This window comes from Anolis sagrei, chromosome 2, assembly GCF_037176765.1.
Source record: "Anolis sagrei isolate rAnoSag1 chromosome 2, rAnoSag1.mat, whole genome shotgun sequence".
In the NCBI taxonomy this organism is placed as follows: domain Eukaryota; kingdom Metazoa; phylum Chordata; class Lepidosauria; order Squamata; family Dactyloidae; genus Anolis; species Anolis sagrei.
In genome coordinates, this window is record NC_090022.1 from 113,429,193 (window position 1) to 113,447,101 (window position 17,909).

The 17,909-nt window shown below is 42.4% G+C and overlaps 1 protein-coding gene across 1 annotated transcript; it reads left to right on the forward strand.

Moving 5' to 3' along the window:
* The first annotated feature begins 500 nt into the window (after positions 1-500).
* On the forward strand, positions 501-7,265 carry MRPL12 (mitochondrial ribosomal protein L12). Its single transcript, XM_067463761.1, has 5 exons — positions 501-638; positions 2,626-2,812; positions 2,998-3,072; positions 5,486-5,623; positions 6,878-7,265. Exons 1-5 carry the CDS (start codon positions 586-588, stop codon positions 6,992-6,994), a joined length of 570 nt encoding a protein of 189 aa, XP_067319862.1. The 5' UTR covers positions 501-585; the 3' UTR covers positions 6,995-7,265.
* The last annotated feature ends 10,644 nt before the right edge of the window (positions 7,266-17,909 follow it).

Consider the following 17,909-nt stretch of genomic DNA (forward strand, 5'->3'; position numbering starts at 1 on the left):
ATTAGGGTCCATGGCAGTTAGGGGAAAACATGAAGTTCATAAGGGCAACGATCAGCTGAAGTCCATTCATAAAAAAGTTCATTCATATATCGTTCCAGCCTGGTGTCCTTGGCAAAACTAAGAATTTCCTGATTATGAACTATCTTTTATTGGGGGGGAGGGGGGGGGTCACCTCCGACTACAATGGTCTCAGACAGCGCTAATATAAACAATCTTATCGGCCCTGCGCACAAGGTGCATGTGAAACATACATTAACTTCCTGTTTGGAGAGATCCTGGTCTCCTCTTCCAGACAGAGGTAGGTATTCCAAAATGGGATGCTGGGATGGACCAGGCTGAGACCACTACCATAGAGCTCAGTCCCTAGCGCGGCACGGAGGGGGGCGTTGAAACATCACTTCCGCCTAGCATGGTCGCTCAATCTCGGCCAGCCAATGCGTCGCGAGAAAACCTCCGCCGGGATTGGATGGTTTTTAAGCAGCCAACGAGTTGCCGCGGAGAGAGCGTCCCTTTCGCGCCCTCTGTCGCCGGAGCAAGAGGCAGCCGGTGCCGCCTTCCTTCCTGCCGCCTCCTGGAGCTGCCGCCATGGCCATGCTGCCCGCGGGCCGCCTGGGCGCCACTCTCCGCCTTTTGCTCCGGTACGAGGGAGGGAGGGACGGAGGGACGGAAGGACGGAAGGGAAGCGAGAGGTCACCCGCGGAGACGCGTCCCTGAGCCGGCCTGCAGGAGCCAGGCTTCCCGCCCAGCAGCCCTCTTTGCGGAGGCAGGCCTCAGGTCGCCTTTGCACCAATCCTGAAGTTGTTGCTAGGCCCCTTGTTACAGGTTGCACCTTCCTTATCCGAAATGCTATCAGGATTTGTTTCCCCCCAGATTTTGGAATACCTGTTATCCAAAATGTTTTGGAAAGCATCTAAACACGCAGTTTGACCCCACTCTCACTGCCCTGGCTTAGTGCTATGGATCGTGGGCGCTGTAGTTTTGCAAGGTCTTTTGCTTTCTCTGCCAGAGAGTGCTAATGCATCACCAAATTATAAATCCCACGGCTCCATATTATTGAGCTGTGACAGTTCAAGTGCTATCAAACTGCATTAATTCTAGAGTGGCAATAAACCTTTGGAGAGGGGATGTATGTCTAAAGCACAGGTTTTATTTGTGCTTCATATACACCTTGTGCACCTAACCTGAAGGTAATTTGATTTCATATTTGCAATGATTTTGTTCGTGGAGCTAGAGGTGCGTTGTAATAAAAAGTAAAGCTGTACAAACCAGCCACCCTTGTGGGCAATTTCAGATTTTGTAATTCCAGCTAAGGCAGTGGTTCTCAACCTGTGGGTCCCCAGATGTTTTGACCTTCAACTCCCAGATATCCTCACAGCTGGTAAATTGGCTGGGGTTTCTGGGAGTCATAGGCCAAAGCACCTGGGGACCCACAGGATGAGAACCACTGAGCTAAGGGATGCTCAACCTGTGTCAGCATTCTGCTGCTGGGCTAAACTGGAGCCCTGGGGGTGCTCTGTTTGGGTCAGCATAGCACACGCTCTGGCTCCTGTGCCTTTAACGGGAGCCCATCTCCTGTCTGATCTTGTTTTCCTCCTTTTGTGCCATGTTTCATTTACTGTTTCTGAGGATCAATGCTGCTATGAATTGCAATGGCGCAGCCCAGGGGAGGCTTGAGCTGCTCTGCCAGTTTACACTCCTAGCACAAGAATTGTTGCACCTGTTTGCCACTCCCTTGAGTCCAGTCAGTGTTTCTAAGCACCATAGAGGTTTTATGGTTAAAATAAGATTACAGCATGAAACTTCGTTGTGTGTGGCCCCTTTAATAGCTGCTATGGCAGTTGTCCACAACAACCCTAGAAGTTCTTGAAGGTAGTTTGTGGTTGACCATTGGCTGAGTTCTGGAGGATTATTACAAGGCTTGCTAAAATATCTGGATCAGGTTGGCCTTGGACTGTTCCTATGCATTTGACAGACTTGATATTTAGAATCAGTAAGAATGAGAACCATGGTTTCAGTGGTTTGAGTGCTGGACTTTGACTGGAGACCTGGGTATGCTTCCCTGCATGACCATTAAACACACTGAATGTCCTTGCATGAGTCATATACTCTCAGCCTTTGGGCCATCATAAGTTGAAAACAAAAATATGCACAACAGCAAGAACAGATTAAGTATACCTGGCTATTAAGAGATTCTGAGTGCGTGCTTTTAATTTGTAATGCTAAAATGTACTGCTGGAAGGAAAAGAAGCTGCTTCTTAAAAAAAGAGGGTTATGCAAGTTTGGAATTGGACTGATCCAGTATTGCACAACATTTGTATTCACAGCACATTTGTGTGAAAACGAATTACTTCGTACTTCTAATTAAATACTTTCTTAGGCATTTGAAAATGCTTTCAAGTTTTGAATCATACAAATGCAAAAATTGTTGCTTTAGGAAGCTATACCCTTTTCCTTCCTTGGCAATGACATCAGCAACTGCTCAATTTCTTCCTCACTTGGACTGTCTCCGCATTTCCTCTACGGTTCTGCTCCTTGTTCTTCTGAAGTGGCAGGCATTTGCTGCTGGTTTATATCATCAGATGAGAAAACATTAAATGTGATGACCTCTTCTCTGACTTTCGACAGGCAACATCAACCAAGAGCGTGTCCTTTCAGGATGCTGAAGGGTACCTGTTCACAGCAAAGTGAAGCCCTGGCAAGCCCGCCTCTGGACAGTGCCCCCAAAGAGTACTCACCCAAGATTCAGCAGCTAGTGCAGGACATTGCTAACCTGACCCTGTTGGAGATATCTGACCTCAACCAGCTGTTGAAGGTGACAGGCTTTGTATAGAAGGCTAGGTGGGGATAAAACCAGTGGGAAATGATTCATGGACAATTCATGGCATTGGTGATTTCTTTCTCTTTTGACAGGTGGGATGAGGTGCTTTGCATTCTCTCTTCTATGTTACAAATGGTATACAATCAGTAGTTGTCTAATAATGCTTCTTGTATCTTCAGAAAACCCTCAAAATCGAAGATATGGGACTCATGTCAATGGCTGGGATGATGCCATCAGCACAACCAGTAGCTCCGGTAAGAAGCTCACCTTGTAGTTTAATGTTCACGTAGGTCAAATAGCCATTGCTTCTGGGCAAACGTGTGAATGGCAGGTGGAATCTGCCCAACAAAGGGTACTCTTCTGGGAGGGTTGTGAGAAAAGAGCTCCTCTTGATAAAATAACTCTTGGTGATATATTATAGTAACTAATAGCTTCCCAGGAAGAGGGAGAAGGCTGCATGGTTTGTGAAATCATATTTCAAGTAGGTAAATATCTCTAATTTCCATGGCTACAAATATCCACTTCAACAATCTTTTCTCTCATTGAAATAAGTTATGCCATCTTCTCCAGATAAGCTTAACTTTCGTGAACTAGGCCTATTGTCCTCATTTCTACACTTGCAATCTATTTCTAACTTAAGTAGTATTGCTGGCATTTTTAATTTGTAGTGGATCTAAGCAAGTATTTTCCTGAAAATGGCCTCCTTAGTATCTGCTTTTTTTTGTTGCTTGATAAAATTTCTGAATGGGATTGCATTTCCTCTGAAAGATCAAGTTTGTAGCTTGGGAGTAAACTTGGACTCTTGAAAGGTCAGGTTGCCACATCGGCCAGGAATGGCCTTGCCCAGTTTCAACTGGTGCGCCTGTGTTACTATTTCTTAGGGAAGGCAAATCTGGCCACAGTGGTTCATGCTTAGTTACCTCCCAGCTAGATTACTGTCATGTACTTTACATGGGGCTACTCAGAAATGTTTGGAAGCTGGGACAAGTGTAAAATGCAGCTTTTAGACTGGTGTTTATAGGTCACATAACACTAGCCTTACAGGAACAGCACTGACCTCCAATTTGTGTCTGAGTTTAATTCGGTATTGGAGCCCCCGGTGGTGCAGTGGGTTAAATCACTGAGCTGCTGAGCTTGTTGATCGAAATGTCGCAGGTTCGATTCCGGGGAGCGGCGTGAGCTTCCGCTGTCAGCCTTAGCTTCTGCCAACCTAGCAGTTCGAAAACATGCAAATGTGAGTAGATCAATAGGTACCGCTCCGGCGGGAAGGTAAGGGCGCTCCATGCAGTCATGCCGGCCACATGACCTTGGAGGTGTCTACGGACAACGCTGGCTCTTCGGCTTAGAAATGAAGATGAGCACCACACCCCAGAGTCAGACATGACTGGACTTAATGTCAGGGGACTACCTTTACCTACTACCTTAATTCGGTATGCTGGCATTAATCTATTAAGCCATATATGATGTGGAACCAGAATGTTTGAAATACTACTTTCTCACATATGAAACTGCCATACATTTGAGCTCTTCGGAGGAGCCGCTGTTGGGTATCTCAACACCTTGTAAAGTTAGGTTACTACATAGATGTCATGTGGTATTCTCTGCACCAGCACGATTTAGAATTCCTACCCAAGGAAGTTAGGCTGGCTCCATTTCTTTGGAGTTTCTAGTGGTCAGCCAGAAGAGTGCTGTTTTGCATTGCCTTTAATATTTGGCAACTGTATTGTGGGATTGTTTTTCAACTGTTTAAAAATGTTTTTAAAGAGTAGAAACAACTCTTATATCTGAGGTTGATACATTCCTGGATGTCAATGACAGAAAAGAAAAATTATTCATGATCACATCTATTCTTTCAGATAAGTTTTGTTTCATATTAAGTGCTAGTCAACTCTCCTGCATCCAGTATTCTAGATACACAACTTGAACTATTCATTTGTTTTTCCATAAATAAGGAAAATGATATTTGCAAGTATAAAAGAGAACTCTGGTTATCACTAGACTTCAGGCCTCTTGAGTCCACTGCTACCAGTGACCTATTCTTTTGATTGAGCTTCTCCAAGAACCATTTAATCGCAAGCGACACATGGTTCACTTTTCTCAGGATCAGTTTTCCAACTAAAAACTTTTAAAGATCTACCAAAACAATACATAAATGTTTTTAACAGTAGAAGTAAGCACTTCTGTAATACTAAAGCCAGATACACTCCCACTAAATTCTTTCCTTTTTTGGAAGAAGCTATTCTTACAAGATGTTAAACACATAACATCTCCGTACAACCCCCTTTATAATGTTATGCAGTTATTCGGGAACATGGGCAACTAAAATGTTCTGGAACGTCCAAAGGTAGGCAACCATCAGCCTTCTGTTGCTCCCATTGATCCAATTTCTGCCAATTTCCAGTAACAAAATGAAGTTACTTAATCCAAATGAAGATTTACATTATAATGACTAATTTCCCATCTCTTGTTTCCATGACCACTTTCCTATTCAGTACAGGAAAGTAAGAAGAAATAAGAAAAGACTAGCTAGTGTAAGTTGGTAAAAGTCTGTTGCCATCTTAGGTCTAAACAACTTTCTTCTACTTATTATTTCTCTGTCTTTATGAACTTTTGGATTGGGAAGGACTCTTGCTGCAGATTGTGAGTAGACTATTTATTCTCTTCCAGGTAGTAGAAGAGGAAGATGTCCCCAAGAAGCAGGAGAAGCTCAATTTCACAGTAAAGTTGACTGAACTAAAGGCTGCAGACAAAGTAAAGCTTATCAAGGAAGTGAAGAACTGTATGCAGGGATTAAATCTCGTCCAAGTAAGTAGATGGTGCTCATCAACTTTAAGTAACGTGGTCAGTCTACTGTAGTCTTCCTCAAGTTGGGTTTCCTGGACCCACAAATGAGTCTAGTAAAAACAGTTGTAGTCCAACTTACCTGTCAGAATGTTCCTCCCTCTATGAACCTCCCTTTATGAGGTTAAGTTCTTCTGTGTAGGCCCTGCTCTTAGTCCCACCTGCTTCACAAATGTAGTTGGTGGGGACGAGAGACGGGGCCTTCTCAGTGGTGGCTCCTCAACTCTGGAACTCTCTCCCCAGTGAGATTAGATCCTCCCTCCTAGCCTTTAGAAAGAGAACAAAGACATAGTTATGGGGCTAAGCTTTTGACTAGTAAAGTTACACAGTACAAGAAGTAAATATGGAATATGTGCAGTCAACATTTGGAATGCCCTAGTCTACGAGTTTGGATCATGTGATTGTAAGTTTTTATTAGGTGTTCTTAATTTTTATGTTTTCATGTTTAAATGTTCTCTTATCTTAGGGTTAATTGTCTTACTCAATGTATGCATAGTTGATATGTTTTGTTCAGATTTATGATTTGGTTTTTATGTATGTAAGGCATTTGATTTTGCCGTTATTTGCTGAAAACCACTTTGAGTCCCCCTGGGGGTGAGAAAAGCGGTATATAAATACAGTTAGTAAGTAAATAAATAAATAAATAAATAGTAATAGTAGCCTAAGGTTTTATAACACCATGTGGCTGAGTACCTCGAGGACATTCATGCTGATATCCTAATTAGTCCTTAATCCAAAGGGACTACATTTTGATGTTGTTAATTTACATCAAAACTCTTACTGAGAGACTGGCACTGGTTGAGTCATTTTGTCAAACTGTTCGGTTTCTACCATTTTAATCTGGGGAAAATCACTGAAAGGCATCCTCTGCACAGCATTGGTATCTTAGATCTCCTGAATTCTGTTACATGATTCTGCCACTGGGGGGCAGTAAGCAGATAAATGAAGCTCAAAGAGACATCATTGTGAAGGGACCAAACTGAGGCAGCACTGTACATGAACTTAGCATCCTTCAATATAGTGGCAGGTGAGGAAGCAATTAAACTTGATGTTTCTAGAGGATTCCCCTCGCCATTTGGAGTCTTGTCCAAAATAATTCATTGCCTATTGTCAAAATCCCTGCCAATTGCAAGATAGCTCGGGAGGTATGTAGTGAGACATCTTCTCTTGAATTCACCCTTTCAGTTATTAAGCAGAGCTGCTGTTCTTCTGTTGCAGGCAAAGAAACTGGTGGAGTCTCTTCCTCAAGAGATCAAGGCGAATATCCCGAAAGAGGAGGCAGAAAAGATCAAAGCAGCTCTCGAGGCAGCAGGAGGAACTGTGGTTCTGGAGTAACGGCATTGGCCTTACTGCCAAAGGACTAAAAAGAATGGGGGAATTGTCCCCTAACCAATGTGGCCCACCTCCAGCTCTTACTGTCTGCTGACTGGTGGTGTATGGGGGCTGTGCACCCTTGCCTTTTTCTCTGTGGTGGGGTTTTCCACTGGGATGGTCCAGTGTGTGATGAATGTCTCCAGCAGCATGGTGTCTGCTATATGTACCAACACTGCAAAGAACTGCATTTATATATAAAGAGTATACACGAAGGAGAACATCTGTGGAACAAGTGATGTGTGAAGAGATTTTCTTGCATGCCTGTGCTGCCTTTCCTACCCAGAAGGACATGAGTTTGGGCATCTGAGCCTGTTGGTAGCGCCTCTTAGTCACTTAGCAAAGTAAGGTACGTTTTAGGATTCACCTCTGAGTATTCTGTGCCCAAGAAAACTATAAAACTCAAGGGGTTGCCATTAATCAACAGAAGAGTTGAAACCAGACAAATCAAACTACACTACTGCTTTATAAATTGGATGGAGTCCCCTTAGCTCTATGTTGACATGATGGAAAAAAGCAGTAAAAGCCACCCATATACAAAAATGAGTTAGCAACAACATGCAATGTAGACTGCAAAATGCTTCAACTGTACTCCACAGAAAAGGAAATTCAGCCTATTTAGCAAGCCTTGCAAACAGTGATTTAATGTCAGTGAATGCTTTATTTTTATACCTATTTTACATACCTGTGGTCATGTGGCAATTTCCCGGGTAGAAAGGAGTCGCAAGTAGAAAAAGGTTAAGAAGCCCCACTCCATGGTACAGTCAATCTCACCAGCCTCAGAAAAACATTCATATTGGAGACCTGTGATCTGTATTTGGAGATGGTCTTAATGACCTAGAAACAATTTCTACTTCAAGCAAGCTTTAATAGTTTCTATAATGGTTACAACAGTATTCCCAGAAATGATAGAAGTAGTGGTCGTGGAATTAAGTTTTGCACAGCTGCAAAATTTAATTCTGCAAATTCTTTAGAAATGCTGCAAATTCTTTAGAAAGACCAGTATCTGCCCAATTAAAATGTCAGATTATTTCAGGCAAAATATTATATTTCAGAATTGCAGAAACTAATGCAATATTTTGTTTATACAAAACATTTTAATCCTTTTACCCTGTTTGTGTATTGGGTGTCCTTGATTAGCCTTGGCTCTAAAAACAGTTTGAAACAGAATGAAATCGTATTCCTGGTGCCTAACAATGGCAAAGCATAGGCCAAGATCCTGCATCAAACACATAGCCATGACATTGTAGCTACATTTTCGTATCCATTTTATCAGCCTGAAACCCACCATAACCAGTCAGGCATGGCAAGCAGTACGCTGCATGATCACATGATCAGCACACTTCTGCCAAGCAGCAATACTGCAATGAATAATTGGCAACAGATTCTCGCAGGGATCCCTGCTTTTGCTCCTTGCTTGCAGTACCCTACTTGCCCTTTGCTTTGGAAGATGCAGCTGTGGCAATGTTGCAATGCTTACCAATGAGACTAAAAAGCTGTTCAGACACCCTATGGTTAACAGTATACCAGCTATAGCATTTTAAATGAAAGCCAAGTTTTTCAGGCAAAACCAACAGGGCTTTTTAGATCAGAACCAAGACATTGTCCAGAGTCAGCCAACAAAGTTCATAGAATCGTATAGTTGGGAGAGATCCCAAAGGCTATCTAGTCCAACCCTTGTCTTGCAGAAATACACAACTAAAGCACTCTTCAAAGATGCCCATCTATTCTGTTCAAAGACACATCCCCCCCCCCCCCCCCAAAGATAAGAGAGTCCACCATCTAGGGCTATCTCTTCCATTACTGAATAATTTACTTTTAATTTTTAGGTGGAAAGTTATCAACTCTTTTTATCTCCAGTTAGAACCAAAGTTCCAAATACCTCTTAAAGGTCATCAGTGTTACCATGCTACAAATGGGATGTAACTAAGGCATGTCACTAGACAGATGAGACAATGTCTTGTTTTCTTAAAATACTTCAATAGGAGATGTGATTTTTTTCGTCACCCAGCACACCCTGCTTGCACTCTCCAAAATTGTGCAATTTTGTACATTCCATCAGCTTCTACTTCAGTTCTCACAGTGGTATTCAGCATAGAATAGAATCATGGAAAAATTGGAAGAGAGCATAATGGCCATCCGGTCCAATCTCCTGTCATGCAGGTCTGTTCAATCAAAGTAATCCTGAAATATGGCCACCCAGGCTTGAAAAACCTCTGGAAAATGAGACCACCACACTGAGGCTGTTGAGTTTCTGTCAGGAAGGCCTTCTAATATTTAAGTGGATTTCTTCTTGCAGCTAACAATATCGAGTCTTGTGGTGTATCTTCATGTCATTTTTTACTTATAGTGGTTCTAGGGCAGTGGTTCTCAACCTGTGGGTCCCCAGATGTTTTGGCCTTCAACTCCCAGAATCCTAACGGCTGGTAAACTGGCAGGGAGTTCTGGGAGTTGTAGGCCAAAACAGCTGGTTGAGAACCACTGTTCTAGGGCAAACCTATCATGGGAGTTTCTGGGGATGAGAGTGTTTGAATCACCCAAGCCTGATCTATAGACTTGTAGTCCAAAACTTAAAGCTCTACATCACCCTGCGTGTCTTTGGTTCTCCTGCCTGCTAAATACATTAAGCTCATGCTATGGTGGCATGGTGGCAAGCCAACCTAAATTACCTGTAGTAACACCTGTCAACACTACTGTACCCTATGTCAGCTACCATTGACTTCATCTTAGCCGTGCAATGAAGACAGTAACCAATGTGCAGCAGTAGCAAGGAACTTGGATTGTTGTGCTTGTCAGACCAAGTATTCCCTTTCAGGAAAAGAGATTAGCTCAGTGGTAGTGCATACACTTCTACAGGCAGAAGCCCCAGGTTAAACCCCTGGCTTTTTATAGGGTTGGGAAGGGCTCCTGGTGAGTAGAGAAACCAATATTTTGATAGTTTGCAATCCTTACCTATAATCTCAGTCCTTGTGCATTACCACAAAAGCATTACCGTGCCAAGAGATCAAACCCTGGTCCATAAAGAGACAAACCTGGTGTGGCTGTAAGAGGAGGATTCTTACAACCTGTTGTGAAGTTATCTTGTCAGAATGGCTGCTAATTTGAGAGTGAGTGGCTGCTTTTTGCACTGCTGAAAACTACTGAACCAAAACATAGCCAAGACTCGGCATCCATGTCAAAAACTTGTTTTCTAAATGCTCTTATTGCTATCAAGAACATCTCTACCTGTTACCTTGCCATGATATTCTCCATGCAGTTCCTGCTGAAATCGGATCCGGCTGACCACAGGTGCCAAGGAGAGCTTTAGTTTAGCAACTGATCTTTATACAAAGTTCCTTTTGACAAACCCATTCAACTCAGACAGTCATGGCCAGAATAACTACAAAACAGATCTTCAGTGAAAGCTTTCAGTTGATTAGAATAAGAAAGATGGCTATTCTAGTTGCAATTCCATTGAATAGTCCAGGAGATAAACAGATGTGATTGGCTGCCAACGCTTAGGTCACAGAACTAAATAGTATTCAGATTACTACACAGAAGACACTTGTAAGGGAGTGAAGCAAGCTTTTTGTAACTGGGAAAAAGTCTTAAGTAGACAGGGAAAAACAGATTTTGAGAGGAAATGTTCAAGCAAAATTACTCACTGGGATAAAAAACTATGAGAAACTAAAGATGCAACTTTGGTTATTATGGTAGGTACAGCAGAGGTGGAAAAGAGGCCATTCTAGGAGCCTAAGTAGCGATAAAAAAGTAAAGGTTTCCCCTGACATTAAGTCTAGTCATGTCTGACTGGCAGGTGGTGCTCATCTCTATTTCTAAGCCGAAGAGCCAGCGTTGTCCATAGACACCTCCAAGGTCATGTGGCCAGCATGACAGCATGGAGCGCTGCTATCTTCCTGCAGATCTACTCACATTTGCATGTTTTCAAACTGCTAGGTTGGCTGAAGCTGGGCCTAACAGCAGGAGCACACCTCACACCCCAGATTCGAACTGCCAACTTTTTGGTCAGCAAATTCAGCAGCTCAGCAGTTTACCCTGCTGCACTACCTGCAATAGCAATAGAAATAATATATATAGTCTTATTGGGGAGTAAAAAGAGGATTAAATTTAATGTTTGACTGATGGAATTTACTGGACCTTTTCATATTCCTTCCTACCTTCAGTGCCACCTGAAAACTACTTCCAGATAGTATCCAGACACCCTGAATGCTTTGGGGTTGCATGTACAGGAGGAGCTTCAATGGGTAGAAACCAGGTCCTCCTTTTCTATTTTACCGGAAAGTGCTGTTCTGCAGCCCTCCTCCATTTCTCAGTCTAACCAAAAGCGAGGAAAGAGGCCTGTCTTAGAAATCTCAGGAGTGGCAATTTGCCTTTTAAATAAGTTAAATAAGTACCCCTATACATCAGAACTGCCTATTACACAATTACTGTACTTTGAGGGCATTTGGACAGACTGTACAGCACTGGGAGAAGCCTAAAGCAGAAAACAAACATTGAGAAATACAAAGCTGCCTTCCTTTCTCTCAAAGGCTGACAGATTTTATGGCATTTTCAAAAAGGTACGCGTGTTAATCTCTTTCAGTACAAAAGGGAGTAGAAGTCTTCTGGCACCTTTAAAACAATCAAACAAACAAAACACAATTCGAGCTTTCCCCTGGATTATAATTTACTTCCTTAACATATTTCTTGATGCATTTGAGGAAATGGACTACAACTCACATAAATTAATGCCCCAAAATTTTACTCATTTTCAAAGTGTCACAATCGTTTTGAATAAAAATGTGATATAATAATGTGGAGTTGATTTTTTTGTGATCATAATTGTGAAGTGCATTCCCAAATTGTCAGAAATGCTGTAAATAGACATCCTGTTAATGTAAAATGAGGAGCTGTAATCATAGGTAAAGAGATGGCACAGGTGGTAATAAAGTCGTAATGCAACTTGTGTAGTTTGATCAAATTCCATGGTCCTGGATAAAGCCACCAGTGGTAAGAGTTACATTTTCACATCCCTGCTTGGCCAGGAAACTCACTGGGTGATCTTGGACAAGGCACATACTTTCAGCCTCAGAGCAAAAGCAATAGTGGCACACCTTTTCTGACGAAATCTTGCCAATAAGAGCCCATGATAGGCTCCTCATAAGTCAGAATGACTTGAAGGCACACAATAACATTAGAGCAGCTTGGGATTAGCCTGTCCGGAGTTCCAAGTCCCCACCTCAACCACAGTCTTCCAGAGCTGGGAAGAAATGAAAATCCGCCTAAAAAGTGCTATGTCATGGCCAGTCAGTGTGTAGAGCAAAGGCCAGTGGCCTTGTTAGGCAGCTGTGGGCCCCACAACGCCAGCCACTTTGCTTTACTATTCTGAAGCACTTTCAGTACTTCTGCCAGTACAAGTGAAAGTAGCAGTCTGCACCCATTTCGCAAATGTGTGTCTTGATTTGTTGTAAGCTAAGCACTCATATATAGGGAGAGTCCAAAGTACAATTGAAGCATCAAAGCACACTTTTTGCTTTGATTATTTAGGTCTTAGTTCAAGCTAGTAATATTTTTCCAGGGCATGTACCTTGGTAATAAGAAAAAAGTTGTAATCTAGGAAACATCTAAGAGGCAGCCAAGCACATTCAGCTTGCGTGCACTCTCCTCAATATATTCCATGGTCCCAGCTTGGTAGGGACAGTCCCAATTAATCCTCTGTTGGCCATTTTTTAAAACCTGCTTTGAGAATACTCTGGATTCTTTCTCTGCCCCCCGCCCCCGCTTTGTCCTTGGCTTACTTCTCTTGGTGCAAACTGAGGTCAAAGAGCAAAAGCAGTTTGAGGTTTGTGCTCATTAAAGGGGTGGGGGGAAGCAACAACTGAGTGGACTATTTCTCTTCCCAATTGGCTTAGGCAAAGGTAAACTGCTGCAGCTCCTTCTAGCTTGTATGCTCTTCCTCATCGGTAATGTTTGTCATCTTGACCACACTCAGTTTGGCCATGTGTGATGAATTGCCTACCTTTTAGGACAGGGAAAAGCTCAGGAAGTAGGCCCAAGTGTTTTGGCAGCCATTTTGTGAGATGGTGCAGGGAGGCAGCCATCTTAGGGTACTCATTTCCTAGAGGAGGCAGAGCTTAGGAGCAGCCTGGAGGGAAATGTGGAGAGCCTTAGTGATTGGCTGGGAGAAAGTGGGTGGAGCTTAGAGTACAGGGGAAAAAATGTCTGAAAGGATGTGTTTTTAAAATCTGACAGTTTAATGAGAGTCTGTGTGTTGAAGAAGAAAGTTAGGTTTTGGGAGAGTTAGGAGAAGAGAAGTTAGAGAAGCCAAAGTGGTTAGTTAGAGTATACCGATAGCTAATAGGAGGAGTAGCTGGTGTAGAGTATAGACAGATCCAAGGGAAAGGACTGTCTGGAGTAATAAGGAATTCTAGTCAGAGGGAAGTCTGATAGTTTCCTGTTGGAGTGAAGAGTTGTTTTTGGAACTAAGCCTTGAACTGTTTTTAAAGTAACCATAAGCTTCATCTCATTATTACAACCATTACACTTAAGTGCCTGTATTGTTGAAGTTTACACAAATAAACAACTTTGTTCTTTGTTATTTAACAACTGTCTCAAGAGTGCCTCTGTGTGAAGTTCCATAGAAGTTTCCAGATTGATGGCAGCGACATTTTAAAAGAATCTCATTGTTATTTACCTCAGTGTTCAGAGCCCTGAGTGCAAATACAGCACATTCCAGCCTACTTAAAACCTTTTCCTAAACCAAAAGCTGAAAATTCCTTTTTAAGTTTGGTGGTAGCCAATTTCCACACTAAAGTTTCCTCAGAGTACAGTGTGTTGGTGGTAAAGTCTCTACAGCCTCCAAACACTTAAGTTGTTTTTAAATAATAATCCTTTACATTTGGTGAGATCTCCAAACTAATGGTGATCCTCTTCACGTAATAGATTCCCTCTCTCCTCCTTGTTACACCATGCTTGCCCTGGTATTAATCTGTGAAATGCTAGGATTCACACACAATAATGCTCCAATGCAAGAATTGAGTTTGCTCCCTTTCTGTTTTGGAGCCAGCAGCATGTGTCGCACGTAAGTCTTCTGTTACCAAAGAATGCCCAAGTGCTTTTTGAGGATCGGTTTATGTTTACAGTCAATACTCCACATTGTACAGATTTGATTATTCACAGATTTTATTAATATGTCCTCTCTAGAAATTTCTAGGTGGAAGTTCACCATAGAGCCACCATAGAGGACTCAGCACTTTCCAAACCCTCAATATTGATGGCACACTTTTTAGACATACATCATTTCGTGACACAGAAATTCAGTTTTACTAGGTTCAGTCCATTGAAGAGACGCCCCCTTGGAGGGTGCAAAACTGAAGAGGATGATGACACGGGTATACAGATGATTCCCTAACCAATTTAAGTGTCCAGTTCCGTAAGGACAAAGGTGCAAGATCCAAGAAACAAAAGGTGATGATTTTGGGTAACCGGAGGCTTGGCTGCCCTTTCAAAAGGCTAATGTATTCATGTTTGTTTTAGCCTTCTCTTCCACAAGAACTATAAGCCTCCAGTCATATTTGAACAGGTAAATAGTAAGAACAAAACCTTGGTGATAAAGGGATTATCTATCTCGCATATAAACACAAGAACCGATATTACCTAACTTGGGGGAATTGCTGAGGTACACCTTCCTTACTGTTTAGCAATCTCCGTTCTCAGAAGCTTATGTCAATGGGCAGTGGGGGAATTGATTCCTTCACAATTCATTTGATAAATTTTTATACATTTAAGAATCAGTACAGTATATCATCAATACACATTACACAAAAATACAATTTAGTGTATTTATTAAAGGGTTTTGGCTTTAAGATAGCTCAGGGTACAGTTCCTGCTGGGTCCTCCCAGAGAATCAAGTGGCTTCAATACTGCGGAACTTCAAAAGCTCAGAAAGGGTTTAAGAAATAAAGAAAAATCATTTATCTTGCTTGACATCTCATTCATTAGGGAGGGGGTGCCGTAGCTCGACAACATACGAGCTATATTTCCCCCTGCTTGTGTTTCACCCCCAACATTTATTAGAGAGCACCACTGTGAGAGTTAGAAGAAAGTATGTGATTTAAAAGAGAGTCAGTGCAGTGTAGTGGTTTGAGTGTTCAATCCCCTGCTCAGCCATGGACAACTACTGCATGATTTGGGGCTTGTCATACACTCTTAACCCTAGTTAAACCCCATGATAGGGTTTCTTTACGTCAAAACTATAAGGATGGCCTCAAACAGGACAAGAGGTGGCTGATTCACATTAATTGTTAATCTCTTCAACCGTGTTAACTTAGGCCCCTGAAGAATATCCCACATTATCTGCTTTGAACTGGAATATATGTCAGTGTGGCCTCAGATATTGCAGATATGGGATTCTCTGCCTTGATATTCTGTGTGGCTGTGTGGAAGGGCTCAAAATGTGGTGTATTTGCTTTGATGAGTCAGCTGACTGGGAAAGGGCTTGTCTGATAAATAATATTTTTCTGTGCATTTGGCTAAACTATATATCATTCCCTATCATTTGAACAAATATCTTTCATACATTTATGTTAAGAGATGTGCCTGGCCTGCAAATCATTTCCAGGAAATCTGCAAATCATAGCAGATTGAGCAATGGCCCTGCTCAGCTACTGAACCCAGTGAGTAACTTTGCTGAACTCAAAAAAAAAAAAATCCTCCAGGATATGTTTACTTTACAGTCAACATAAATTGGAAATAACTTGAAGATGCTCAACAAGAACAACAGAAATCTATATACTTGATTAGTATTGACTATAGAATGCATCTAGAATGGAATATCTGCACTATCTGATCAAATAACTAACTAGTAAAGAAACGCATATTAGACTGGAAAGCAAGATACTTCCCAGTCTTCCCTGCACTGCATCCTACTCTTGGCTCTTTATGATCTAATGCTGCTGGATCAGTGATGAAATGTGGAGTTTCCAGACAGGAAAGAATCAGTCATTTAACTGTGGAAACTAACTGGTGCATTGTGTGTGTGCCTTCAAGTCACCCATAAAATTTAATAAGTTTCTCTTAGGCAAGGAATCCTCAGAGATGGTTTTTCTAGTTCCCTCCTCTGAAAGACAACACCTGGTATTCATTGGTGGTCTCCCATCCAAGTACTAAGCACAGATGACCATGCTTAGTCTCAAACAGGATCCACTGCCTATATATTCTATATATCACTAAATTCCACACTTCAGATGTTAGGCATGTCTTTAAAAACAAAAGAGCATGCGTTATGTGCAGCAGTATGAACTGATCTGTGCGGAAAGTCGAAACACATCTGTGGCAGAATGAAAGTCACGTGTAGTTCATGTCTTTACAAATCCACACACTGTCTTATTAGATAAAAGATACGTCACACACATGATCAGTAAAGAATAAGGTGTTTACTCTTTGTTATGCAGAACAACATATATACAGCCATGTGAACATTTGCATTGACTCATACAATGTCCTCTGAGGGGTTCAAATGTTCCTTGGCTGTCCATATCAAGGTTCTTCTTCCAGCAGTTCAGAAGCAGAAAATATACACTGACTTGTCTTTGGCAAGCTCCTAAATATGTAACTGTTGTCAAAACTCCCAGGCTCAGCTAGCCTCTCAGGCATGGCCCAGCCAATCAGCTTTGCATTTTTCAGTTAACACACTCACCAACTGATTTGTACATGCTCCAACAACATCTACACTGACCATTCAATGCAGCTTCAAACCGATGTGGAAGACAGTGGTTTCACTGAGCCAGCAACTACATAGGAAAGGAAATCCCCGAACCGGATTGAGGCCCGGAGATTGATTACACAATCCACAGGGCAGTGATGCACATGAAAGGCTTGCTTTTGTGTTCTTTGGTGGGAGTTGGTTGTCCATTAATCCTTCCAACAGCATTACGTAGAGCGGTTTACCTGCATTATATATGAGCCATACTAACCATAGACTGCTGCACTGCATGGCAGCATAGGGCCCTTCCACACAGCCCTATATCCCAGAATATAAAGGCAGAAAATGCCACAATATCTGCTTTGAACTGGGTTATCTGAGTCCACACTGCCATATATTCCAATTCAAAACAGATCATGTGGGATTTTCTGCCTTAATATTCTGGGATATAGGGCTGTGTGGAAGGGCTCCCAGAATTACAAACTGTTAAAGAGTATTGGGTTGCTGTGAGTTTTCCAAGTTGTATGGCCTTGTTCCGGAATCATTCTCTCCTGACATTTCGCCTGCAGCTATGGCAGACATCCTCATAAGTTGTGAGGCAAGTGGGATTTATATACTTACTTAGGCGATCCTTTGTTGTCCAAGTAGGATTGTCTTCCAAGATCGATGTACTGGCGGTGGATCAATAGGTGACTGTGGAGCCCTATTCTTGATCTGCATCTTCTCCCACAGTGATGGCATTGGTTTCCAGGTGGAAGGCGGTCCCGGTCGGCACGTTTCTCTTTCCTCTTGGCACGTTTCTCTCTTTCACCCTCCATTTGTGCCTCTTCAAATTCTGCAGCACTGCTGGTCACAGCTGACCTCCAGCTGGAACACTCAAGGGCCAGGGCTTCCCAGTTCTCAGTGTCTATGCCAGAGTTTTTAAGGCTGGCTTTGAGCCCATCTCTTTTCCTGCCCACCAACATTCCGTTTTCTGTTCTTGTGGGATTTATATATCTGTGGAATAATGTCCAGGGTGGGAGAAACAACTCTTGTCTGCTTGAGGCAGGTGTGAATGTTGCAATTAGCCACTATTCTGTCACGCGCGGGGCCTGTAACAGCTGTCTTTTCTATAGGACATATACTTTTAAGCCCAGTGGGAAGCCAGGGGGGCCTCAAAGAGAGATTCTCAGGGATTTTTCTGAAGTGATGGTCTTT